General features: G+C 38.7%; 1 protein-coding gene across 2 annotated transcripts in view; it reads left to right on the top strand.

Moving 5' to 3' along the window:
- ZC3H12C (zinc finger CCCH-type containing 12C) overlaps window positions 1-26,663 on the top strand; it is a 59,086-nt gene extending 32,423 nt beyond the window's left edge. For both annotated transcript variants that reach the window (XM_050927880.1, XM_050927870.1), the window contains 5 exons: window positions 315-1,078; window positions 12,442-12,581; window positions 17,612-17,846; window positions 19,747-19,853; window positions 21,872-26,663. In XM_050927880.1, the coding sequence (XP_050783837.1) occupies window positions 387-1,078; window positions 12,442-12,581; window positions 17,612-17,846; window positions 19,747-19,853; window positions 21,872-23,268 (2,571 nt within the window). In that variant the 5' untranslated portion in view covers window positions 315-386 and the 3' untranslated portion in view covers window positions 23,269-26,663. The remainder of the gene's footprint in view (window positions 1-314; window positions 1,079-12,441; window positions 12,582-17,611; window positions 17,847-19,746; window positions 19,854-21,871) is intronic.
- The last annotated feature ends 985 nt before the right edge of the window (window positions 26,664-27,648 follow it).

The following is a 27,648-nucleotide window of genomic DNA, read 5'->3' as shown; positions in this document are numbered from 1 at the left end:
CCTACCTTTTTTGAATATATTCGTCAGTTTAGATGTAAATATTTTTTGAAAACTGTTGAATAATAATAATAATACTCTGTTCATCAATCAAACAGGATTGGAAAGTTCTCTCTGTTTGAAGAAGTGTATGAAACTTGCTGCACGTAAACACTAGTTTGTTTACAAATGTAACCAAACTGTAAGTGAAGGGGGAATTTTCTCAAACGTGAATGTATTTTTAAGTTGGCAAAGAAGCAGAGTCCCAAAAGAAACAACAAGAAACCCCAAAACAAAATAAGAGCTAACTAGTTACAACACTTTTATTTCTTCTGTAGGAATACGGGACACTTTATATTCAGGAATACAGGAAAAACAGCAAAGTGGAATCGAATATATGCAGCAGCTTCATGGGCTTGAAGGATCATCTGGGGCATGACCTAGGCCATCTTTATGTGGAGCGCACTGACACACAAATAAATGCAGTTGGATCTTGGTCAATGGTGGAGAAACCAACAATGGATAAAGTTAACTCTAGGAAGGAAGATGCAGATAAGGAGGCATCGGAGGAGACTGGAAGCTCCAGTTGTGATTCAGAAGAGAGCACAAATTCTGATAACGAGTCAGAGAGACTGAATAACATTACAGCAGAATCACATCTACTACCTAAGACTCACCGACAACTGTGCAGGTCTCCCTGCTTACAGCCTCATGTACTAAAACGGAATGAAATCTTACAAGACCTTAAGATAGAGGAGGCACAGATAGGATCTAAGGAAGTAAAGAAGCCCCCTGATGTGGTGAAGGAATATCAAACCAAACTGGAGTTTGCACTTAAGTTAGGTTACTCTGAAGAACAGATTCAACTTGTGCTAAATAAACTTGGCACTGATGCTTTAATCAACGATATTTTGGGAGAACTTGTCAAACTTGGAAATAAAACTGAGACTGACCAGCCTGTAAATAATGTTAACACTAACATAATGCATGAAGCATCTTCCATAGAGTCTCAGAGGTCTGGGTCTCCACTTCAGGAGGATGTGACTGAAGATGGAGATAACCTGAGGCCAATAGTTATTGATGGCAGCAATGTGGCAATGAGGTATGTGGCAAAGAGGCATTGATTTACTGATACATTACATTACCTATTGTATGGAAATTGCATTCTCTTGCCCAGTTAGAGCACTGATGTGCTGTATGATTACACATCTATAACAGTACATTGGTTCTCATTTGTATAATCATAGTATGCTTATTTTTCATCAAGGCTGTATGCAAACCACTGTATTCAAAGGGCCATTAGCCAGTTAGAGTGCATGATCAATAATTGCAACTATACATTAATTATGCAGATCTCTCTACTTTGGCTATTATTAAATTCTCTCCACTTTGATCAACATTAATTATAGATCTGGAAAAGAGAACAATGAGGGGGCACGTTTGATAAATGACATGAAATTACTATGATCTCTTGAAATCAGAGAAATCTATGAGGAACTTAAGAGGGACCTAACAAAGCTAAGTTTATGGGCAGCAACATAATACAAGAACAAGGAAACATCCAGTGAAAGACAGTAAATTCAAACCTGATCAAAGAAACTTCTTTCTTTACACAATGCCACTAGGTATCACTGAAACCAACTGTTTAGCAGGCACCATTTCTATGAATAGTTGCACCATCCAAAGTTATCTATGATAAGGTAAAATAGCTGGGGTATAACCCCTCATGCTTCAAGTCATAAATCAAACACTAATGGATTGTCTTAGTAAAAAAATTATCATATTGGATAGGTTTATTCCACAATGAGGCATCTTTCCTCTGAAATAGCTGGTACTGGCCACTGTCAGAGATAGGATACTGGACTAGATGTTAGAGCAATTCCTGAGACTGCAGTCTTCAGAATTTCAATGACATGCCCACAGAAGAACATGTCTGCACACCTCACACACCCATCTTCACCTGTAACTGTAGATAAGGAAATACTCTTGGGACTTGTCTATATTGCCTGCTGGATCGATGGGCAGCAATCGATCCAGCAGGCAGGGGCGGCTCCAGGCACCAGCATGCCAAGCGCGTGTTGGGGCGGCAAGCCACTGGGGGTGCTCTGCCAGTCGCTGCAAGGGCGGCAGGTAGGTTGCCTTCGGCGGCTTGCCTGCGGAGGGTCCGCTGGTCCCGCGGCGGCGGACCTCCCGCAGGCGTGCCTGCCTGCCGTGCTTGGGGCAGCAAAATGCCTAGAGCCGCCCCTGCCAGCGGAGGTCGATTTATCACGTCTAGTCTAGATGCGATAAATCGACCACCAAGCACTCGTCGATTCTGGCACTGCACCAGGGCGAGAGGTGCAGGCAGAGTCGATGGGGGAGTGTCAGCAGTCAACTTACTGCAGTGAAGATACCACAGTAAGTAGATCTAAGTACGGCAACTTCAGCTACATTATTCATGACTTAGATCAACTCCCCTCCACTCCCAAAGTGTAGACCGGGGCCATAGTTGTGCACATAGGAGGGAGCTAGCCTTCCTTACTGGTCAAGGAGGAGTGGAGAAGGGAAGTATTGAAGATACTGGGATGAGAAATGTCAGAAATCAAGGTGGCCATACTTTATGTGGGCGTATGGATAAGGAGTTGTTTGGTAGCTAATTGGAGCACAGGGATTTATATTAGCCAATCCAACCATAGTATTTAGAAGGAAAAGCCATTTCGACATAGTAATAATTTGTGGATACTTCTTGTTATCTTGGTATAAGAAACTTCATGGCTTGTGGCATCTGAGTTTATTTAGTTCATGATCATAATTACGTGGTAAACAGAGTATTGTCAAATATAATTTAAGTATAAGTAACTCTAGCAGCTGGATAATTTCAGTTGATTTAAGTAAAAGCAATTAACCCGTAAATGCAGGTTGCTACCTTCTTTCCAAACTGAATGCTAGTATTTCCTATCCGCTCACCTTTTAATTTCTTTGGCCAAGTTGCACATCTTTTTAGTTTTCTCCTAATTCTTTCCATGTGATATGCTGTCTTGTTTTTTAGCTGTCTCTTACTATAAAAGAGCCTGATTGTAAATACTGAATATGTTCAAGTTAACATAACAAGTAGACAGTATCCTAATACTCTAACTAAAAGTGATCCAGAAACTTCTGAAATATATCCACATTTTGATTAAAACTTAATTTTACATGGTTACAGAACTGTTTTTATAAAATGTTTAGAAGTGTCCTTTTTAGCAAAAACTGAGATACAGGTTTGGAAGACTGCCATTATAGTTTTGCTCATTGTTGGTTTATTCCTTCTTAGTTTTTTAACTGTTAAAGCCAAATCCTCCATGCTCTGTGACAGCTTTGTGCTAATCTGTTGATGCAAAGATGCCATAAAGATGGTTGAACCAATGATAAGGATTACTTCTGTGTACAGGAATTTTCAGATGGGGCTTGACTAAGGGGAAAAGGGGTCATTGGTTAAGGGATCCCAGTGCCTTGAGTATCCCTAGCAGCAATTTCTGGAACCCAAATGGCCCCTAGGTGCCAGGAGCAGCATCTCTAATCTGGACCTGATTACTGACCCAGCACTGAAGCAGTTTGAGGGGAGCAATGCTGGCAAACTTGTTATAAGCCTCACTTCCCTACACGTTACACCAGATACCCCTTGGAAGCAACTGAGAACTTGGCCATCCATTTTTAATGGACACTCAACTCTATATAAATTCAGACATGCAGACTTTCCTATGTTCAGTTGTTGCCTTAACCACCTCTGTGAAATGAGTCAAATTTGAATGTGTGCTGTGCTACATAGAACCCAATTTGATTAAAACAATATTTTTTTCTGCACCAAGATGCTGCACAAAAAAGTCAGAAGTTTGCAGTGTCTTTTGTGGGTTTTCATGGCATATAAAAGACGCTAATGATAATTATAGGGCTAGATTCTGGTTTTTACAACCAGAAGTATGTTGAACAAGGTGCAGAGAGGCTGGGCTGTTTTATAGTGTAGAATTTTGGATGACTTTGCCACAATTTCTCTATCTAGATCAGTGGCCCATAAACTGTGGGGCATCACCCCTTGGGGGGACAGGGAGGGAGTGCCACCCAGCCCCATTCTGTCTATTACCTGGCCCCTCTCCCAGCCCCTGGCTCCAGCCATAGCTCTGCTCCAGCCCTTGCTCCGATCCCAGGCCAGCTCTGCCCTCATTCCCTCTCTGCCCCCATCCCCAGTTCTGCTACCAGCTTTGCCTTCAGCCCAAGATCCTCTGCTGAGCTACTTGTGCAGTAATGGAGTAGGGGTGTGGACAGAGTCCATTACTGGTAAGGGGGGCACAATCAGAGACGTTTGAGCACCACCGATCTAGATGTTTCAGTGATGTGATGTGCATGAATGAGTGGTGAGTACCTGCCTATGCTTAATCGGCTGTTCAACTATCATTGCAGTGCATGCTTTCCCACTCCTCATTACACCTAGTTGATTAACATTAAGGAGCTATGATACTTCTTGCCTATTTTTGAATAGCTAGCGGGAGGCAATGACCGTATTCCTGAAAAATATTGTGCATAATTCCTGACTGGGAATGAAAGATCTGGGGAGGCATCCTCTTTCCCATCTTGCATAACCTACCGTGCACACATATGCTTCTCCAGGAATGGTCTGATCTGTAGTTTTATTTCTGTACTCTTGTGTCCACAGGCAAGAAGAGATAATCACTTGATATGATAGCATTTAGCTACTACAATGATGGAATAGAATAGAACCTAAATGGAAAGTGCTAATTTATCTGAGAGATCTAATAGGTGTATTAGGGAAAATACACTGTCGGTAGGTTCTGGACTAACAAATCACTAGAGACGTGGAGAGATCTTGATGGCTTAAATAATGTTGATGCCTTCAATCCATCAAACTGATATTTTGACATGGCTTCTCCGGTAGTTTGTCCTCTAAACTGAAAACAGTGGTTGAGTTGGTCCTCTTATATTACAGGTCCTCTTGTATTATCTTCAGATATTGGCTGAAGTAGTGAATTGGTTTGTTAAAACTTTTTCTTTGGTACCTGGCAGAGAGGCTGCTGCCTGCAGTTGGTGGTTTGTAGTTTAGTACTACCTAATAAATGCTCATAAAAGTTTTACTGGGCCACCTTGGATGTTTTTTTTTTCTTTAATTCTCTTAGCTTTCATATTGCCACTGATTTTAGTTACTTGGTGTAAGGGAGAAGTTAACCATAAGCAGTTACACTTAACATATGGGAAACTGTCATTGGAGTGTTCTTGCAGGTTCAATTTTTCTTTTTGTGTAAATTGTAAAACTTGTAAAAAGCAAGTCCGTGAGCAACCAAGAATGGATATTTTAAATTCCTTTGAGATTGTTGTTGCCCTCTCTGTCTGCTGTACATCTGTATAAACTAACTGGAAGTGCCAAAATCCTCAAATGGCAAAAGATATAATAAATAAAAGGCTTCTATGGCACTTGTGGTTCAGTCCTGCTGTATCTAAGCAATGATACACATGGTCCTTTCAAAGTGCTATATAAAACTGATATTGCATACTGTGAGGTGTTATTTACATGTAGATGATTATATTACTATTTTGTATTACACACATCAGTACACTTTGCCCACAGAATAAAACAAACATTTCTCCATTACTGAATAATGCTACCAAAACCTGTGTCAATATTCTCTTACAATATGAATTACAAATTGGTTGATTGTCACTCTCCTCATTGTGCCTACATCTTTGAATCAATCTCTGTTTTATATCCTTTAAAAAATTCCACTTGGAGTATCTCTGTAAGAAACGAGTATTCCATACTTCTCACAATATCAAAAAGTCTAAATAATCCTAAATTGCCATTTTTTTTTTAAATAAATGCTTTGACAGATAATTGAGGCTAATATTTGACCTATCCCTTGAAAAACAAAATGTGTTAATCTAATAATAGTTGTTTATATTCTAAATATTTATTTCTAAAAAATATACTACTGCAATATTGCCAGCTGCACAAGTTAAAAAATTGAGTCTGGCTCCAACTCACAAGATTTCTTTTTTAATTAAACAATTGGATGTATTTTCTAACTCTCTGCTGAATCCCAATATGCATGTGAAAATGAGTGTTGCCAATTTATAATCAGAAATATGATTGACACCCCATATCAATTTTGTGACTCAGCATACACATTAACTCTGAACCCTCAGCCCCACATCAGTTCCACATACGCAACCACACAACAATTCTGCACCTTCCAGTCCCATATCTGCCCCTTGCCCAATGTGCATCTTTGCTCTTCTTGCTGTTCCAGAGGTTCTTCATTCTTTCCTCCCAAACCTCATGGAGACGCAGCTTTAGGAGGTCCTTTTCTCCACCTTAACAGGACTGTGTTGCAGGATTAGAGGGGAGGAGAGAACGGCTGGCCCATTTTTCATAGAAGTTGGAGGAGGGAGCAGAAATTGGGCTTTTTCTGCTCTCTCTCTCTTCCCTTTTCTTCATTCAAACACTTCTCTCAGCTCCTAAAGAGGCAGGGGGGAGAGCTTTGCCTGTCTTCTGCAGCATAACACCAAGAAATAATGAAGAGTTGTTGTTTGCATAGGACCTGTACACTGCATGTAGTGCTTTTGCAGTGCCAAAAGAAGCAGCACAATTCAAGACAAGTACTTAGCCACAGGTAGTTACTTTTAAAAAATAAGTTAATTTGTCTGCATATTGCTAGTTCTACACTTTAATCCCATTTTATAGTCTGAAAATGCTTAAGTGGATGTTGTTGTTTCTTTAATAATAGAATTTCAGATTTTACAAAAATGTTTTTCTTTTAAGCAGTTCCACAATTAAAATGCTCATCTGTGCTCAAAAAGATAACTTCAGAGCTTGACTGAAATCTTCCTCTGAGAATAACACAAACTCAGACACAGAATAACCAAATAGCCCGTGGTATATTTGCCACCAACATCACTTCTGGGACTTCAGTGAGCTATTGGATACTGTGTTTTCTTCCTTCAGTTCCCAGCTTTGACTTTTTAAAATATTCTCAATCACATTGCCTCCTCCTGTCGTCTTAAGCAAAACAAGTTAAAGCAACAAAATGAACCACATTTGACAGATGCTAGACTCTCAAGTAACCGTGGTTGAATAGAACAAAAAGTAATGTATAATAGCATAACATTTTCTTTAAGCTTCCATATAACTGTAGTGACCTCCTGTTAACCAAAAAGTTTTGGCTTCACTCATTTGAGCTAGATGTAATTTCCATCTAACAATCCAAGTGCATATTTCTATCAAACGTCAGCAAAGTTCCTCAAGCTCTGTGGCTTGGCTGTCCTTGCTTGCTGAGTATGTGCTAAGGTAGTCATGATATTTATCTTTCAATGACGGTTATCCATCGGCCAAATGTGGCAGTTCCTGTGTACCCAGCTGTCTTTCACTATCTTGAGGCCACTTCCAGGAATATACAGTATTATTTTCCCAGCAAGAACTGTTCACATGGATAGGATCTCACTAATAGCAAGTTATGGGTGCAACTTCTCTTAAAATCCTTTTAGAACTCTCCAAGTTGTAGATGGATGGTTCTTGCTTCAAGAGATGTCCCAGTGTGCTCTGTGCTAGTAACTGAACCCTCACAGGAGTACAGAGTGAGCTCATGTAAGTGGTCTTTTAAAAAATGTCAGTTTGCAACTTTTTTTTAAGAGATTCCAAAGGATATTTAAAAATACAAACTGACATATATTTTAAAATTATATATGCCTGTTATCACATGCTCCAGTGAGGCTTTATGACAGACATATGGGTACACCTAGCATAACACATTCTAGGACATCTCTGAAACTTTTCTGGTCCTAAAAAGAATAATGTTCTAAAAGTCTCCTTTATGTGTGGTACTACTGTGGGTCCCCTGGCTACTTGGGATATTTAGCATGTAACCATACATTCGTTTTAAAAAAAAAATCTAAGTATTTGTAGGACAGTAGCCTAACATGCTGTTCCCAGAGATATAGAAAAATGCTTATACACACAGAAGGAAGCAAACATGGGAGAGCCAAATCCAGGAATGTTCAGGGGGAAAATTTTTCCTTTGCCAAATGGGAAAAGGGCAAAATTAGTAAGTTGTTTTTTGTTTCGTTTTGTTTTGTTTTTTGTTCCGCCTCCATGTTTTTTAAGAACTGTAGGGGGTGGGGATGTGTTTTGTTTTTTTTGTTTTTTTTATGGAGAGGTTCTTGATGCACCAAAACATACACAGCAAACTTCTTTGTTTTAAGTAAAAATGGATTTTTATACTTAGTAAAAATATAAATGTGCGTCAAAAATTAAAATGTAACAGCACGTGACCTGAAGGAAAAAAAATATTTAAAGAGAAACAATTAAATTTAAACTTCCTGTGAACTTACCAAAAACATTTATTTATATGTTACCATATCTTTCTTACAGAAATACCTATTTTCAGATGTCAAACGTACAATCTAGTGTGCTAACTGGTTTCAGCTTTACAAACAATAGTGAGATTTGTATGTGTGTGTGTGTGTGTGTGTGTGTGTAGTTAAGATATTGAAATGGTAGAGCAGTTCTTTTCCACAATGATTATGAAAAATACTATCTGGAAACTAGTATCAGAGGGGGAGCCGTGTTAGTCTAGCTCTGTAAAAACTGACAAAATGTCCTGTGGCACCTTATAGACTAACAAACATATTGGAGCATAAGCTGTTAGTCTATAAGGTGCCACAGGACTCTTTGTCACTTTTTATCTGGAAACTGTTTCTTCCCCTATACAAACTCCACTAAAATATATGAATATGTGGCAAATTCAACTCTGTGCATTGTTTGAAAAATGTATGTTCTTTTATCAATCAGACTGTTAAACTTGTTCTCACAAGTTAGCATTGTGGATAAAAAAATTAGCAGGATTAAAAAAATCTGAGAAGGGAAAAGCAAGTTTACCCAGAGTAGTTATAGTAGATAAAGTTTTTGAAGGGATAGAAACCCTCCTGCTTCAACTGGTAGTAGCTACTGTTAGAAATGGGGTACTAGACTAGAAGGGCACTGGTCTTATCTAGCACAGCAATTTCTGTATTGTATATACGATATATATTTACACAGTGTGCAAGGAAAAAAATTAGTGAGTCAATATGGAGAAGGAAAGAGTTTCCAGATAATATTTTGTTCTCTTTACAGTTTGTGGTTTGATTTAAAACAAAAATAAAAATCCATCTCTGAATAAAATGTGTGCAACAAATTTCAGTTAGCTAAGAACCTTTTTAGAATAGAAGTGTTTGCAGGCCATCAACTAGAAGGCCCAGTGCAATTACAAAATATGTGTGTGTGTATATATATATTCTATAACTTACAAAATATGGGACCTTCGTGGCTATCTGAATATTGCAGCATGGCACCATTGAAGTCATGCATGCATTGTATATAGTCATCTTTTTAGAAGTATACCACAACTATTTTTGACAATTTGAAGGTTTAGTGTTGTAGTTAAAATATGTAGCCACTATTTAAATTTTAGCCTGAGGGCTAAGAAAGTAATGTGAAAATGTTCTCATCACGTACTCTCACAAGCTCTTTAACTGTGCTAGCCCATAGGCAACACTTCAGAGAGTTTTTGCTCAGAAAAATATCACTATCTTATTGCTTTTCTATTTTTTAAAATTAAAACACCACCTACCACTTGAATGAGTATATGCAATTGTAAAAAGACACCGGAGGGATAAATGAATAAAAGAATCATTCATACCCACAGTGTAAAGGACAGATAGACACTTTTCCTCAAATCCACTAAGTACACTAGATCAAGCTGGTTCAGCAAACAACACCAAAGCAGAACACCGCAGATGGCTCCGACATTTTGTCATAAATACTACTTCCAGTCTGCACCTTTGCTTACATTTTTAAAGTCTGCTGCTCATCTTTGAATAGATTTCTAGACTTGAAAAATCATCTTCCCTAACAAAGAAATACAAACACTACTTACTTTCCAAATATTGACAAGCAGGCAGCAGAAAAATAAAATTTTCCATCTCCTGTCCTCTCACTTACATGAAATACAGCTGAAGGAAGCACATAGCCAAAAGCAGAGGCAAAGCTGCACATGACAGCAGTGTTCAAGAGCACTACACATTTTAGTCACACTGATATTTTCCTCATAAATATCGTAGTCAATCATCTTATGAATTCCTGTTGGATAAGTATTACTTATGTAATAATAGTGTTGGCCAAACTTCTGAGGGAGAGCTATGAAAGCTGAAACCTCGAGTGAGTTATGATCTCCTGTGTAGTCAGCAGAGCATCTAAAATTGGTGTACTGTGGCCACCATTCCAGAACTTTACATATAAATTCATAATATCAAACTCTTCTGACCCACAACAGAAATTCTATGACATGTGTTATTCAGGAAGTCAAAGATAGTCCTAATAGATGGTCTTCTGGCCTTAAAATGTATAGGAGAAATCCTGGCCTCATTGAAATCAATAGCAAAATCCCATTGTCTTCAATGAGGCCAGTATTTCATCCTGTAAATCTGAGAAATGAAGCCATTTCTGATGTGAAACATAAAAGCTCTTTAACACAGCATGACAATATTAAACAACTGTTTACTGTAGAAAGTGAAAAATACCTTTACCCTGTTGGAAAAAAGGGTCAGTTTTGGGTTGTTACCAGGAATTTGGGCTGGTTGCTGGAACATACACAGAACTCTTTTTGAAAAGTGCTGTAAGATCTTTAATGACTACACATCATGATGATGCCTAACTCTTATATCATGCTTTACAAAAGATGTCAGTATCATTATCCCCATTTTACAGATGTGGAAACCGAGGCACAGAAATGGGGGAAGTGACTTGCCTAAAGTCACCCAGCAAACCTGGATACTATTCTTGGGTCCTGAAGTCCTGACTCCCAGTCCAGTGTTCTGTGTCCTAGGCCATGAAACCTCATTTGTCTCCCATCCAAGTATGGACTAGGCCCACCCATCCTGAACATGTGAAATCTGACTGCATCTCAGTGGAAGGTGGGATGACTGGACATACTGTTGGCTTTTTGCTTTGTGTGTGTCTTTAAATCATGGTACCTTCACCCTGTATGCATATTAATCTGCTTACTATTTCTGGGGAGTTGTAAAGAACTTTAACAAGCCACATTATTCTCTTTTGGCCAATTAGAATCAAGAATAAGTGTAAGCTACAGTATTTCTTTTTTAAAAAGCTGTTATACTGGCATATTGTGCATGTCACAATGGCAGTATGGTCATTGTTTCATAGACTGCAGTACCCAAAGTTATAAGGGATGTCAAATTGCATAATCAGACTTAAGTCCAGAGTTCCAGATGAGTACTAATGAAGCTCTAAAAGTAGGGAAGAGATATTTATAGGATCCTCCCCTCTGAATTTGTAATGGGGATACATGAGAATCAACAAGAGCATTATTATTAGACTCAAATACACAAAAATGACTCTGTCATACACTGGTTTAGTTTGTGATCCTGTCTGTAGGGGCTGGCCCTGGCAATAGTAAATCAAATAGGGCTTTTTCTTCTTTTGGTGTTGAAGATCCCAGATCAAGTCTTTGTTGATAACAGTTGTATTTGTCTGATTGTGGCCTTAATTCTTTACACTGAAACCCCACACACACTAGCATGGATTACACCCTATCCCTGTGTTGTCCATATGTAGGTTTGTGTTGCCAAAGTGTTGGACGTACTCCTGGCAGTTTCATCACATGATGTAATCTTTAAGTAAAGATTAATCTTTAATTCCTGGAGACTCCAGGGCAATCCTAGAGGGTTGGCAACCCTAATGTAGGGACATGGTTTGATGGGGCTCAATACTTCATCTTGGGAATCTTGAGACACTAGCTCCTCAGTTCACTCTATGACAACCAGTGGGAGAGCCTGTGTAACTAGGGAGACCAAAAGCCACGTCGTTGCTCTAAACAGACTTTTTCAACCTGTACTCCCTTTTTCCCCTGTTCCTGCCAATAGTTTGCCACCTTCTCCCTCCCTGCATTATTCCCAAACTTCCCCAAAATGACCTTGTATGGGTAAACAGTACAATATTTTAGGGGGCTGAAAATGTACTCTAAAACAGTACAAATGAAAAAAAGAAACTTGTATAAAACAGAAATAAAATCTTTTTAAAACTGTGTACTGTCTTTTTTCATATACATTTGAAATAACTCTATCTCTCCCTTTAAATACATGTGTGCATTATAAATACCATATATTAACAATACTGTGTAACAAATACTCATTTGGTTTGACAACAGCTCTTTACTTCTATCTTCCTCTATCTCCTCATTTTGATTTTCTCCCTTTGATGGGGGAAGGGGCAGTGTTGGGGAGGGAATTCAGATTAACCCTGAATTTGCCAATAGAAATCCTGGATTAAGTTAATAACATTACTAAGAATAATCAGCTGTGTTTGCTATGTTCTGCTTGATTCATGATCACATGGAAAGTAATGGTTGTAAAACAGGAAATTAAGTGTTTCTGTGATGTCTGTTTCAGCCATGGGAACAAAGAAGTATTTTCTTGTAGAGGAATAAAATTGGCAGTAGACTGGTTTTTGGAAAGACACCACAAAGATGTTACAGTGTTTGTGCCAGCATGGAGAAAAGAACAGTCAAGACCTGATGCTCTTATCACAGGTAAGCTCTGTTCTGACATCACTGTCTTAAGTTTTGTTTTGTATAAAGTAAGAGGTTCCTAATGACTAATCATGAGCATTAACTGAACAAACCATTTGAAATTAATTTTTTTATACAGTAAAACATCTTTGGTCTAAGACCTTTTCAGGTAGGGAGAAAAAGGCAAGGGAATGTATGGCCAGTACACAGCAAGATCCCGTTATTTTGTGTGCTTGCCAGATGAGCTTTCCCTGCAAGTTTCTAGTTAAATCTTTAAGGTTATGGGTTTTTTTAATCCATCTGCTGTATATCATTAAAACGATTTTTTTTTGAAAGAATTGTAGTGAGTATGTAGATGATTGTAGCTGCTCAGAAACAATTTCCTTTTAATGATCGGGAAGAATGCCTTTTTTGTTGTAAGGTAGTTCCAGTAATACATACTGATGGGCAACAGTAGTACCAATGAGCTGCATTTGAGAGGAGAAAGGCATACCCCCTTGCGCTGTTATTTTTTCATGTAGTACATTACTAAATTTAGTCTTAGAAAGTCTTGAGTGAAAACTCCAAAAGTCTTGAGTCAGCCAGTGCACTGAAATCCACCCAATATTGTCTTCTAGAGAAGATGGACTTCTAGGTGGCTGCTTTGAGTGGAGTTCAAATTGAAGAGATCTGTTTACAGGGACAAGAGACTCTTACAGAAGCTACTTTCTTTTGTGGCCAGAAAGTCTCCTCCCTTTTGGGTAACAAATGGAACCCCTCTTGGAAGTGTAATTTAGAGAAAGCTGAAAGACTCCATTGAGAAACTGGTGTTCTGCTTTGCCTTTTTGGTGCTCCAAAACATAGAAAAAGAAAACAATTTGATCTGAATGTGCTTGTTCTTCCCAGGTAAAAATGAAGGACTCACACCAGGGAAGGATCCTTTCTCCTTATCACATTTTGGATTATGGCAGAAGAGAGGGAGGGAAGCTTCTTGATTCAATGTGAAAGCTAGTTAAGCTGAATAGAGTTCTCAAGACCACTCATTCAAGGCAAAAGATAATGAAACAAACTCTGCAATAAAGGCTGCCATTTGTCCTTGCCTTCTGGTTGAAGAAATGGCTCCTAAAAATGCCACCTAAAATGAAAGAAGGCTCAAATGAATAGTCAGCGTAGTTTCTAAAGAAAAGTAGCAGTATTTTGAGCACCAGACTTCATTGCCAAAATGGAGTAATCTTTGCAGAATTTGAGTTTTTATTTGCTCAACTACTTTTAGAACATACCTTATTAAGGATGAGCTACCACCTGGAAACATTTGTTATATCTCATCATAGCATTAAATGGAGGATCTGTCTCTCTGAAGTACTAAGACTGATTTTATGATAGGCTGCATTGAAGATAAGAAAATAAGATATTTGTAACTCAGAGGAAATATTCCTATCAGCATGTCATAAAGGGCAGGTTCAGTTGTGCTGGTCAGTAGTTACTTGTGTAGGAGATTTGGGAAGGACATCAGTCAGACAGCTTTTGACCTTCAGACTTAATTCATCCCAAGCTGTGGCTATAGATTATGATGGTGGGGTGGGCCCTGCAACAGAGGATTTTGAGAAAGAGGCCAAGCCTAGAGTCAGTAGGTTCTTTCTGGAGCTTTAAGAATCCATTTTACCTTGTTCAATTGTGTCTCTGTCAGCACCTTGGCAATGGGAGGAAAAGTAAAAAGTGGAGAAAGCACAGAAGTCTATATTGCTAGCATATCCTTGCATCTTCTGTAGAACAGAGGCACTTCACAGTTATCTTTTGCAACAAGTCTATGGGGAGTTTCCTTATTCAGAGTCATAGATTCCAAGGGCAGAAGGAACCATTGTGAACATCTAGCCTGACCTCTTGTATAACACAGGCCGTAGAACTTCCCCCAGATAAATCCTAGAGCATATATTTTAGAAAAACATCTAATCTTGATTGAAAAATTGTCAGTGATAGAAAATCCACTACTATCCTTTGTAAATTTTTCCAGTGGTTAGTTATTATAGCCACTAAAAATGTATATCTTATTTCCAGTCTGAATTTCTCTAGCTTCAACTTCCATCCAGTGGATCATGTTATACCTTACTCTGCTAGATTGAAGAGCCCGTTACTAAATATTTGTTTGTCGTGTAGGTACTTACAGACTGTAATCAAGTCACCCCTTAATCATCTACTCTTTGTTAGACTCAAAGAGCTCATTATATTTAGTTTATCGCTATAAGCCAAGGGTGGGCAAACTACAGCCCATGGGCCATGTCCAACCTGTCAGATGTTTTAATCTGGCCCTCAAACTCCTGCTGGGAAGCGGGCTCTGGGGCTTGCCCTGCTCTGGCGCTCCAGCTGTGGAGCAGGATTGGGAACTTGACCTGCTCTGCACATGCCGTGGTTCCACATGGCTCCTGGAAGCAGCAGCATGATCCCCCCTCCAGCTTCCATGCATAGGGGCAGTCAGGGGGCTTCGCACACTGCCCCTGCCCCAAGTGCTGTCCCTGCAGCTCCCATTGACCTGGAAGTGCGGATGGGGCAGCATGCACAGCCACCTGGCCAGCTCCATGTAGGAGCTAGAGGGGGAAAATGCTGCTGCCTCTGCAAACTGCGGGGGTGGCGCCTGTGGACAGGACAGCGCGCTGGACACGCCTGTGCTTCGGAGCTGGAGGGGGGACATGCCACTGCTTCTGGGAGCTGCTTGAGATAAATGCCACCCAGAACCTGCTCCCTTGACCTCCTTCTGTGCCCCTGATCCCCCCCTCCCACCCTCTGAACCCCTCGGTCCCAGCCCGGAGCACCCTCCTGTACCCCAAGCCTCTCATCCCCACCCCAGAGCCCAGACCCCCAGCCGGAGCCATCACCCCCTTCCTGCACCTCAACCCCCAATTTTGTGAGCGTTCATGGCCCCTCATACAAATTCCATACCCAGATGTGGCCCTCAGGCCAAAAAGTTTGCCCATCCCTGCTATAAGCCATATTTTCTAGTCCTTGAATAATTTTCGTGGCTCTTCTCTGAACCCTCTCCAATTTATCAACATCTTTCTTGAGTTGTGGGCATCAGAACTGGACATAGTATTCTAGCAGCTATGGCACCAGTGCCAAATATAGAGGTAAAATAACTTCTCTACTCCTACTCAAGATTCCTGTTTACGCATCTCAGGATCGCATTAGCTCTTTGGCCACAGCATCACATTGGAAGCTCATGTTCAGCTGGAACACTCAAGCCTTTTTCAGGGTCACTGCTTCCTATGATAGTGTCCCATTAAGCAAGTGTAACCTACATTCTTTGTTCCTAGATGTATAAATTTACCTTTAGCCATATTAAAACCCGTGTTGTTTGCTTATGCACAGTTTATCTAGCCATCCAGATCAGTCTGTATCACTGACCTGTCCTCTTCATTATTTACCACTCCCCAATTTTTGTGTCATCTGCAAACTTTAGCAGTGATGATTTTGTTTTCTTTCAGGTCATTGATAAAAATGTTAAATAGCATAGGGCCAAGAACTGATTCCCCACTGGAAACACAACCACTTAATCACAGTTATCCTTTGACAATTACCTTTTGAGATCTGCATCCTGATAAATCTTGTGAAATAATTTCTGCATTCAAACTCAGCTGGAACTTGTGGCCTTCCTGAGTTTTGAAGAGGTCTTAGATGGAATAGGTGTAAAAATAGTGGTGATTGAAGAACAGGACATAATCTTTGAAGCACAGCTTTTTTGCCTTATCAGTGGTCCTCTAAATATGATAGAACTTGAATCCTGCCATAATGAAGAACAGTTACTATTCCATTCAAAATTTTAATAAGTCATTGGGCAATAGGAAGATTGAAAAGGAGGACTGGGTACTGAAAACACTAGTCTTTGAATCTTATGTATTTCTAATGAGTAGAACAATTGATACACCAAATACAAATCTTACAGATCTGTTAATGCCAGCATTTCTTCCTATGACATCTTTGTTCCAGGCAGAAGAGATTCTGTCATGAGTTTTTTGTACTCCAAAAAGCAGTTTAGCTATCTGAGGTCAAAAATTGCTTGTAAGCCTATCGAGCTTGTCAACACAAGGAACAGAGAAAATGCCTTTGTGAGCCAAGGTGTTTCTCCAAGGTGTTAAATACCCTTATTTAACAGGATCAAGGAGCTTCTGTGGTTTTGATTTGGCCTGTTTTTGTGGATTGAAAGGAAATGAGACATTTTGACCTTTAGAGAAGGGAGACAAATTCTATATCATTATTCATTTGACAATATGGATGGAAACTTGAATTTGTTCTAAAACTTGGTGTTGCAGCTGTGAAGCCAGCTTTTTTGTGGGCCCTGTCAGAAGGTAGTTTAGAGTCTGCATGTTTGAGAAATGGAGGCAATGTAATGTCCACAATACCAAACTTCACAACAGGCTGGAAAATGGGTTCCTGTGCGCAGTAGTACCAGTGACTCCTTGTGGGGGAGTCATCTTTCTGCTGATTTTTTTTTCCTTCATATCTGTCTGTCAATCACTTGTGGAGAGAGAAGGCTCCATTAATATGGACTACTGGGACAATTTCAGAAGCTTAACCTCAGCGAGTACCAAGTGAGGATGAAGAGATTTATCTTTACTTAAGAATGCGGTCACTGGACAACCTAGATTACAGTCAGGATACAATAGGACATGGCCACGCAGTACCGGGCAGAGTAGGGAGCTCCTTTGCCTCGTGTGAGCTCTCCTTCTGACATCAGAGCAGTTTGAGATTTTTACTCTTCTAATAACCAAACTTAGGAAATAGTGTATCTGTTAACTGCTGCAGAGCTAGCAAAGGGAGCACAAAACGCAGTCTTCTCTGATGATCTGATAAAAATGGTGTAGAATTAATTTATTTTTTTAAACATATTGGTTGATTGAATGTAAATTTAAAATAATGTACATCAGATGTTTTCTACTGAATTATAAGTATTTTAAGGTGAGGCATATTTTGGCCCTAAACACTTTTTGACCTTTTGCCTCAACCCTAAGATCTGTAAAGATAAACAAATTCTTGATTTCACTTCAGACATTAAATCTTTGACTATTTCTTAATACTTCTAGATCAAGAAATCCTGCGCAAGTTAGAAAAAGAGAAAATTCTGGTGTTTACACCATCCCGTCGTGTGCAGGGGAGAAGGGTGGTATGCTATGATGACAGATTCATAGTGAAGCTGGCCTTTGAGTCAGATGGTATCATTGTGTCTAATGATAACTACAGGGATCTAGCTAATGAAAAGCCAGAATGGAAGAAGTTCATAGATGAGCGATTGTTGATGTATTCATTTGTCAATGACAAGTAAGTAGCCTTGATTTTTGTACCGCTTGTTAGAAAACTAATGGAAAAAGGGCACTTTGAGGGCTTCCGTTAACATGTTAGGTTCCATCAAAATTATTAGCTACACATGAGAAAATAAAAGGATGTTGTAGTTCCAGGCTTTGCTCCTAATCTTCTAAACCTTCAACCTAAACCTCTGCTTTTTGCCAATGCTCTCCATAATGGTAATAACCGCTATCAAAATGTATTATTTACCTTTCCCACCTTCCTGGAAAGAACCCAAAGATTGAAAAAGGATTAGACTACTTACTGGGCCCATGTAATTCCCATGATGCTCAGATACTTTGTATATTGAGTGTATTCCATAGTATAAAATACCTAGGTGATAGTTTTGCTTTGGCTGTTCTGTGAACAACAAAGAATCTTTAGTCATTTCTAAGACCGGCAAGCCTGACTTCAGTACTGGGGCAAACTAGTTGAAACCATAAGAAAGAACAGAATTGTTGGACACATAGATGAACATAATTTGTCGGGAAAGAGTCAACATAATTTCTGTAAAGGGAAATCATGCTTCCCTAATCTACTAGAATTCTTTCAGGGAGTCAATAAGCATGTGGATATAGTGTACTTAGATTTTCAGAAAGCCTTTGACAAAGTCCCTCACCAAAAGCTCTTGAGCAAAGTAAGCTGTCATGGGATAAGAGGGAAGGTCCTCTCAAAGACTGGTAACTGGTTAAAAGATAGGAAACAAAGGGTAGAAATAAATGGGTTTCCGAATGGAGAGGGGTAAACAGTGGTGTCCCCCGGGGTCTTTACTGGGACCAGTCCAATTCAACATATTCATACATGATCTGGAAAAAGGGGTAAACAGTGACATGGCAAAATTTGCAGATTATATAAAATTTCTTAGGGTTCAAAAAAGACGTAGATAAGTTCATGGCAGATAGGTCCGTCAGTTGCTATTAGCTAGGATGGACAGGGATGGTGTCCCTAGCCTCCATTTGCCAGAAGCTGGGAATGGGCAACAGGGAAGTATCACTTGAGAGTTACTTGTTCTGTTCGTTCCCTCTGGGGCACCTGGCACTGGCCACTATCGGAAGACAGGATAGTGGGCTAGATGGACCTTTTGGTGTGACCCAATATGACCTTTCTTGTGTTTAAGACAAAAATTTTAACCTTTTAATTTTTAAATTAGGGCATTTCAACACATGAAGGTTAATCCTGAACAAGGTCGGGTGTGAATTTAAAATAGGTTAACTGTTCCTGATTAACTCCATGAGTGGAGACTCTTTTTTCCAGAATAAAGGTGCCGCTTTGAGTTAGTCAGGACTATCTCTTCTGGAATAACTCCCCTTAGCCACCTAAATAGAAGTGGCATAAACTTAAAATATGCTTATCACCTACAGCTCCTGTTGACCCCAGTGGAAGAGTAGGGGTTGTTCAGCACCTCGAACAATCAGGCCACTTCTGTTGCAGGCTTAAATATTGATGTAGGCACTCAGTTTTAAAAATTTTGGCTGGTGCTGCTGGGTTATAGGGCAGTGCTGTGATATGTTGCATAGTCCTGCAGACTGTGAAATAGTTTGCAGGACAGCCAGGGAGTATATTTTTGGAATTTTTTTGGGGGGGGGGAGGGTTTCTGGCAAGCAGATGCTGTAGTGCAGAAGCAGTCTTTCGAAACTACACGTTGGAACTAAATCATTTGTTGAATAGTCCTGATTTGACAACTTCCTCTTAGTTGCAAAATGTGGGTTTTCTTTGTTAAACCCTTTCCTGGAAAATGTTTACTACTTTAGAATAAAGCTGACATAAGGTATGACAGATAAATTGTAACGGGTAGTCCACAGCTGTAATTTGGTTGCAACAGGAACATGAAAATGAAATGTGTTCAGTTCTTTTATGCGTTTGTTGTATGTTATAGGTTCATGCCTCCTGATGATCCTCTTGGCCGTCATGGCCCAAGCCTTGACAATTTTCTACGGAAGAAACCTATTGTACCGGAACATAGGAAGCAACCATGTCCATATGGTAACTTGATTTAAATACAAAATTTATTGTATAGTTAGAGATAAAAGCCAAACTGCTTCCTTTCTTTATAGCTGTGCCAATAAAAATAAGATGTTTTTACAGAGCTATCTTATATTGACAAGTACTGAAATCCTGACTCTGTTGAAGTCAGTGGGAGTTTTCCCATGGATTTCAGTGGAGCCAAGATTTCTACTGACATGTCTTATTCATTTATCAGTTGGAAAAGAATGTGTTAGTATTTGTATCAATCACTTAAACTAAAGAAACAACTTCATTAGCCATCAGTAAGTACCAGGATGTTAGTTACTGGGGCCAGCCGCTACAAGGAGATATGTTCACATTGACTAAGCCAGTATGTTACGTGCTCCTCCTGCAAGGCAAGCTAGACTTGGTCATCTAAAGTGCAGAAGAGATTTTAGTCTGATTTAGGGTACCATCGTGTTTAATGTGTGTGGCCACAGTGCATTATAAAGTGATACCCCAGATGGAACTTGAACTTCCCTGGCCTGCAGACACTCAGGACAAGCTAGTCTAATGTGAAAGTATGTAATACATTAGCTTTTTGGCTGTGATCATGACCCCACTGTTGCGGATCCACAGGATCGGTGCTATGCCCACAACTATAGAACAGTCTTTTGGAGGAACCCCGTTGATGGGCCAGACTCCCCAGGGGTCTCACTCTTCTTTCAAGGCTATACAGCCTCACCACCTCCTTAGGCTGAAACGCTGGCCTTCAGCACCCTCCTTCACACCATGTGCTTTGTTCATTGTGCTCAACTGAGACAGACTGCTGTCAGAAATTTGTATGCTCTTTGGGGATTGAAGCACCTGACCAAGCATTTACAGGGACACTCAAGCAGCATTTTCAAAACAGTAAGGTTTACTAGTCAACTGGAACACAGCACAGAAAATCCTTAGGTCAGCCCAGTGCCCCAGCCAAGCTCTAGTGAACTCCGTTTTCAAGCTGTGTGTCTCTGTCTGACCTCCTCAGTTAGTTCCCAAGTGAGAGCTCCCAAACTTCTTTCAGAGCTCATGCTCATCTTCCACCTCACATCTTCACGTCCTTTGTTCTTGAGCTGGGGTCTCTACTCACCTTTGCTGCTGAAAATGTTATGTTGTCTCTCTAGACCCCTTGTTGATCTAGGTTGGTTTCAGCGAGTTCTTTAATGACTCACTTCATTCCACCCAGTCCGGGAGATGACACATAAGAGACACCAATGTCTCCTAGCCTTCCCTGAGAGCAAATTTAGTGTCGTTGTGTGTGTCATCTCTCTTTCTCCACCCATCCATTGGGTAGCCATGCAACTTATAGGGGAAACTGAAGCACACGTGGGGATGGGGAATTACAAAAAATTCCCACTCCAAGAACAGCTTCCTACATGCTAAAAAATGACTCCTTCAACTGAAATGTTAGCAGCTTAAGCTTCTGGTGCCAGGGGTTACTGGTTTGATCACACTGACAACCATGAGGTCTACATGCATGAAGACTGATTATTGCACATGCATAATATTTAGTTCATCTCATTGGCAATACCTCATGGAAGACTTTTCCTTTAAATTAAATGAATTAAAAATGTAAAGGTTGTGGATATTACTTAAAAGTAGGCAGAAAATTACATTTTGGAGGGGTAGGAAGAGTGGGGTTCAAAACCATAGATCTCAAATGAAAGCAAGATTGGACTCCACATAATGCTCAGTTTAGGAGAGCAGAGGATCAGAAAGTGGAAGCATAGGAGGGATGTTTCAGGACAGAATTGAGATACATTGGCAAGTCTAGTGAATATTTCCTGCTTGCACTGTCTCAAACTAGTGCTATATAGGTCTTTTACCTTCTTGAACATTACCACAATCTTTTCCACAGAGCAAGAAAGTAGGTTTCAAAGCCTCACTTCGGTGACACACAGTTCAAAAATCTTTTCAATTCACTCACAAATTTTAAAAAATTGAGAGCTTCCAATTCAAATGGCTAAATATTTTTTTCTTTTCTTTTTTACCTCAAATTGTATAACTTTTAATAGGAAAGAAATGTACCTATGGACACAAATGCAAATACTACCACCCAGAAAGAGGAAATCAACCTCAGCGGTCTGTCGCTGATGAACTTCGAGCCATGTCTAGAAGCACAGCTGCCAAAGCTGCAAGTGAAGGAGGACTGGTAAAAAGCAACAGTGTTCCTTGTAGCACTAAGATTGATGGCACTTCTGATCTCAAACGTGCTGCTCCAAAGAGGCAATCAGATCCTAGTATAAGGACTCAAGTCTACCAAGACTTGGAGGAAAAGCTTCCCACCAAAAACAAATTGGAAACCAGGTCTGTTCCTTCTTTAGTTAGTTTACCAAATTCTTCAGTTGTAAAACCCCAAAGTACTGCACCTTTAAGCAATGGCCTTCCATCCGGGGTTCATTTCCCACCTCAGGATCAAAGACCACAGGGACAATATCCTCCAATGATGATGGCAACCAAAAATCATGGAACGCCAATGCCTTATGAGCAGTACCCAAAATGTGAGTCTCCAGTGGACGTAGGCTACTACTCTATGCTGAACGCTTATTCAAATCTAAGTATCTCTGGTCCACGCAGTCCTGAAAGGCGTTTCTCCTTAGACACCGATTATAGGATTAGCTCTGTAGCTTCTGATTGTAGCAGTGAAGGTAGTATGAGCTGTGGTAGTAGCGATTCCTATGTGGGTTACAATGATCGGTCTTATATGAGTTCACCTGACCCACAATTAGAAGAGAACTTAAAATGCCAACATGTGCACCCACATAGCCGCCTTAATTCACAGCCCTTCCTGCAGAGTTACCATGATCCTTTAACAAGAGTGCAAAGTTACAGTCATGAAGAACCAAAGCATCATCACAAACTTCCTACTCCATACATGTCTGTACATCTACAGCATCCTACAGTTGGTGCTTGTTCTAGTTGCCCTAATGACTACTCTGCTCTTCAAAGTTTGCAACATTCAAAGACCGTGCATCTGGGGAGGGCCCTTGTATCCACAAGAATAGATAGCATTTCAGACTCACGTTTATATGATAATTCTCTGTTAAGACAAAGGAAGCCTTATTCCAGCCAAGATGGGCTTGGAAGTTGGGATAGGCAGAGTTATGGGATTGATGCGTACGGCTATCGTCAGACTTACTCCTTGCCTAGTAACCCCACTCAGCCATGTTACGAGCAGTTCGCCTTCCAAAGTTTACCTGAGCAGCAAGACCAGACTTGGTGCATACCTTACTGTGGAATCCCTCAAGAGCCTCCAAGATATCAAGACACACGGGAGAAGGTTTATATAAACTTATGCAACATCTTCCCTCCTGATCTTGTGAGAATTGTTATGAAAAGGAATCCTCACATGACAGATGCTCAGCAACTTGCTGCAGCCATTTTAGTGGAAAAATCCCAGCTAGGTTATTGAAAGATGATGCATCTTTGTGGTGTCTAGTAGTTTTCAGTTCAGCTTTAATGCTGAGGGAGGTTTGCTACAATAGCATATGTGATCTCCTTCTCAGCAAGGAGGTTATACAGTAATCCATTTATGTGAAAATACAGTATCATGGAATCTGTATGTATAGCCCCATGCATTGGAAGTAACAGGCTTGTTTTACATTCTAACTTGAAATTTTTAAATGGTTTTAAGTTATGTTCATGACTGAAATCTTTCCAGTCTGAGTTTTAATATATGTGTGTATATGTTATCTGTGGTCTCCAGTAATAATCTTTGGTGCATCAGGGGTTTATATGCAGCACTTTCTACCTTTTTTGTTACATGTTTTATTAACTTACTGGATGTTTGTCCTTCAGCTGCAAGGCATTAAAAGAATCTACAGAAAATTGAAAGAATTTTAATAGACCTGGCAAACAATTTTCAAGCCAAGCTTAATTTGAACTTTAAACAGCAATTAATTTATTATTATTTATTTATTTTGTGGGCTTCTTTGTGCTATAATCATTTATTTATAGAAAACAAAGATTTACTATGGCACTAACTTTATTTTTTGAATAAAATATTAAGTTACCAGTTAAAGTTGAAATGGGTAACGATATATTAGTAATTTACAGTATGGCACTTTTCATTGCTCTTTTAAGAATAGTTTTTAATAATTTGATTCAGTTGATTTAATAAGAGCAGATGCAATCAAAAGTAAAGGAACTCATTTCCATTACGTTTTGGATAAGGCAAAGCCTGGTGGTCTGATTTGCAAAGATTCTGAGCATATGCAACTTCCTTTGAATCCAATAAAAGCTGCAGCTGCTCAGAACTGCCTAAAATCAGGCCATGAATGTTTCAGTTCAGATACACTGTTATCCAGCTCTGGTGCTTCTGGTCAGTAGAAATGGAACTGAAAGTTTAGGATTCCATTAAATTGTTTTATGTTCATCTTTTTTTTCTTTTTAAATTGTATTTGTACACAGGTATACTGGATAAAATATGCTTTTTCATAAAATATTACCTGTTTTTAAACGAATCTAAATATTCTCAATGCAAGTTTTGTATTTAAGATAATGTTCAATTTTCTTGCTATTTATTAAGGCTGGCCTAAGATGGTTTTGTGTGTTGAGGATATGCAACATTTATTAACTGCACTGTGGTAATGGTATTGTAGCTGAAAATGATAACTTAAACCTTTTTGTAAGATACTGTATATGTTCTAGAAGTTAAGTTGTGGCCTGTTGTATTATGTAGGCCTAATTCTTGCCACAAATAGTATAGCTATAGAAACAGATTAAAATAGTCTGTTCTAGTATTAGTAAGGGATATTTCTGGTTTTAAGTCATGGGTTTTACTATTGCTTCAAACTTTTTTTTATACAGGATTTGCAATCATTGACAGATGGTTGTCTTTACATGATATAGTCAGTTGCCTATAGTTTTAGGATCCCATGTAGAGTAACATCGTTCAGTGTTGTTAATTCACTGGTTTACAATATAATTGATGATCATTTTGATACACTTGCTGCAATTTAAAGTAAGGCCCTGAAGAACCAGAAAGTACCTATACTGTTGATACAAATTGTATCTTTTTAACTGAGAACTATTTTGATTTGTAGATCTAGTTAAAACACAAATGTGTAACTATAATTAGACTTTTGGGCAACATTTTATCCCTTATTTAAAATAATAGATTTCAATCTAGAATAGAGTTAGACAAATAAAACTACAGTAATTTATTTAGATAAGTGTCTGTCTCAATTTTATATTTTTATCATTTTGTTTTTAAAAAAGCTATTGGCCTTTTCTTCCTTCTAAAGCATACCTAATGTGAACTTACTAAAATAAAGGTAAAATGCTGCCTGAAAATAATGTCCAAGCACTTTTTGAATAGGAAAACATTTTCACTACTTGTGTGACACTGTGTGTTGCAAGAAGTAGGATTAGGGTATACAGTAAATGCTTCTAAAAAGCATTGAGCTTATAGACGTATTCAATAATCTGAACCATGTTCAGCAAACTTAATTCAGAAAGGTTTCTTCTCTATAGCTTTTATGGTTGATTTTTTGAGGTGGGATCTGCATTCATCTATCCCTTGTAACACAATACAGGTGGTGCTGTACATAAGCTATCTTGAGAAGTTTAAGGGACAAACCTGTTAACCTGTGACAATATTTTTTCCCTTGATTTTGTTGGTCACTATCTGTAGAACATGTTTTAATGTAGAGGTTAGTAAAATGTGACTCTGAGGTTATAAACAGTAAGTGAGTCTTGTCTTAGTTGTACACTAAGATTTTTTAATCACATTACGCTTGTAAGTAGTACACGATAGTGTAGGTGCATCTGTTTTAATAAGGATTATACTAGAGTTTTGTCTCTACTGCATTTCTACATTTCTATTTGTATGTATGAATTAACTTCTACCAAAAGCTGAATTCCTTTAAACATTTGAAGAGATGTATATGTAATAAATGCATTTCATTTTTTTTTTTCAGTCAGAAAGTCTCCTAATACATGTAGCAATTTGATATATAATATTAAATCATTACTCTTGGCCACATTATTAAAACAGTGAGAGGAGTAACATGGCACTGTATGCTGCAGTGCACAGATAAGAGCTATCAGCATTGGATGCTTCCTTGTATATTTAATACGGTATTGAATCATTTAAAGCAAGTTGATTGCTAGAAGCATTCTTTTATACCATGTCAAATTGTGCTTTGTCCTAAAGCACTAAAATTGCTTTACAACATGTAAGAACAAGCGTTATTTGGCAGCTTTTAATATTGTATCATGATATGCTAGTTCAATTCAAGCTTTGTTATATTGTGCAAAGGAAATTTACTGCTGACAAAATATTGCCTGTTGGTATATCTCTCTTTGTGAGTAATAAAACCAAATGAGCAATACCTTCCGTGAGCTCGTCATCCGGGAAGAGTTCACTCTAGCTATTTAATAGCTTAGAGAAATGACACACCAGTACCTATAGGACAGTGATAATACCTGTGAAACTTTACATTTGTTTTATGTTAAATGCATTGATGCAAATAATAAACTGTAAAATAAGGTGTGATTTATATATATATTTAAGACGTCAAACTGGGATATTGACTGCTTGCTTTTGTTCTGTTTGAATAATATGGCTTTCATGTGTGGATAAAGTATTCAGAGCAAAGCCTTATGCCATCATTGAAGAGAGGGGAACATTTTACTTTGTCTGCAGTATTTTTAGGAGAATTATTTTGATACATTTACCATAAATTATGTATTTTAAAAATAAAACACTGCTTTTATAGATGCACAATATTTTAAAGGGTACACATTTCCAAAATACATCCACTCACAACTTTTATTTATCTAGCTAGATTGTCAATATTAGCTTTTTAAACACATCTCAAAGATAACTTTTTTTAAAATTAATTAAACGTGCATAGGCAATTCTTTTTTCTCTAGTGTTTTAACTTCAGTGAAATAACACCAAGACTGAGTTTGGCCCATATTTTATATCAAAGCCAGTGTTAACCACTGTTCCCACTGTGTAAGATTTTTAAAGCATTCTTCCTTTTATCTTTAAATCTCAGTTACAACCAACTACTGTTCTTCTGAGGTAAAATCTTGACTTTGCAGGTAACCTCTTCTGTGCACTATGCCTAAATTAAAAAGTCAAACCAAACCAAACCAAACCAAACCCTAGCAATTGTGATGGCAGAGCTGAAAGTTTCACATTCAGCCTAATAAAATATTGTTCAGGCTTAGAGTGACTACAGGTGGCACTCACACTAGAAGGTCAGGAAGTGAATTGTTGCTGTGTTTTGGGCCCTTCTTGGAAGGTGTATGTGAATATACAAAGAGAAGAGGAGAGTTTGGCCTTAGGGGTAGGAGGAGAATATCATCTAAAAATAAAGATGTGGATGAAAACCAGAGTATCTTATTTAGTCAAACCTAAAAGTCTGCAGCCTTTACCTTAGGAAAGTGACAGACTTATGAAGGAGCATTATTGGCTGGGATGGTGGATGTGAAGGTTTTCAAGTCTAGGCACCAATATCGCCACAGTAAGCAATTACCAAAACATTTGTCTGGTGAAGATTTGAGTGTGTTAGGACTGAAATACTGGCACATGGCTATCATAATATCAGAATGTTTAAAAAATATCCAATTGACTTTAATATTGCTATCGGACAGATATAATACTGTGCAATTAAGAGACCATTGTAAAAAATAAAACATTGTTTAGAAGTTATTTTTGATTTACAATGTAAGTAAGTTATTCTTGTTAATTTATTACTTGCATTATAAAGATGAGATGGAATATCTTTAGATCTAATTTTTAATTACTATAGAAGAAAAATATCAAAACAAAGCAAAT

This window comes from Gopherus flavomarginatus, chromosome 1 (genome assembly GCF_025201925.1).
Source record: "Gopherus flavomarginatus isolate rGopFla2 chromosome 1, rGopFla2.mat.asm, whole genome shotgun sequence".
Taxonomy (NCBI): domain Eukaryota; kingdom Metazoa; phylum Chordata; order Testudines; family Testudinidae; genus Gopherus; species Gopherus flavomarginatus.
Note: the sequence above shows the minus strand (reverse complement) of the source record. Positions and strands in the feature narration are given on the sequence as shown.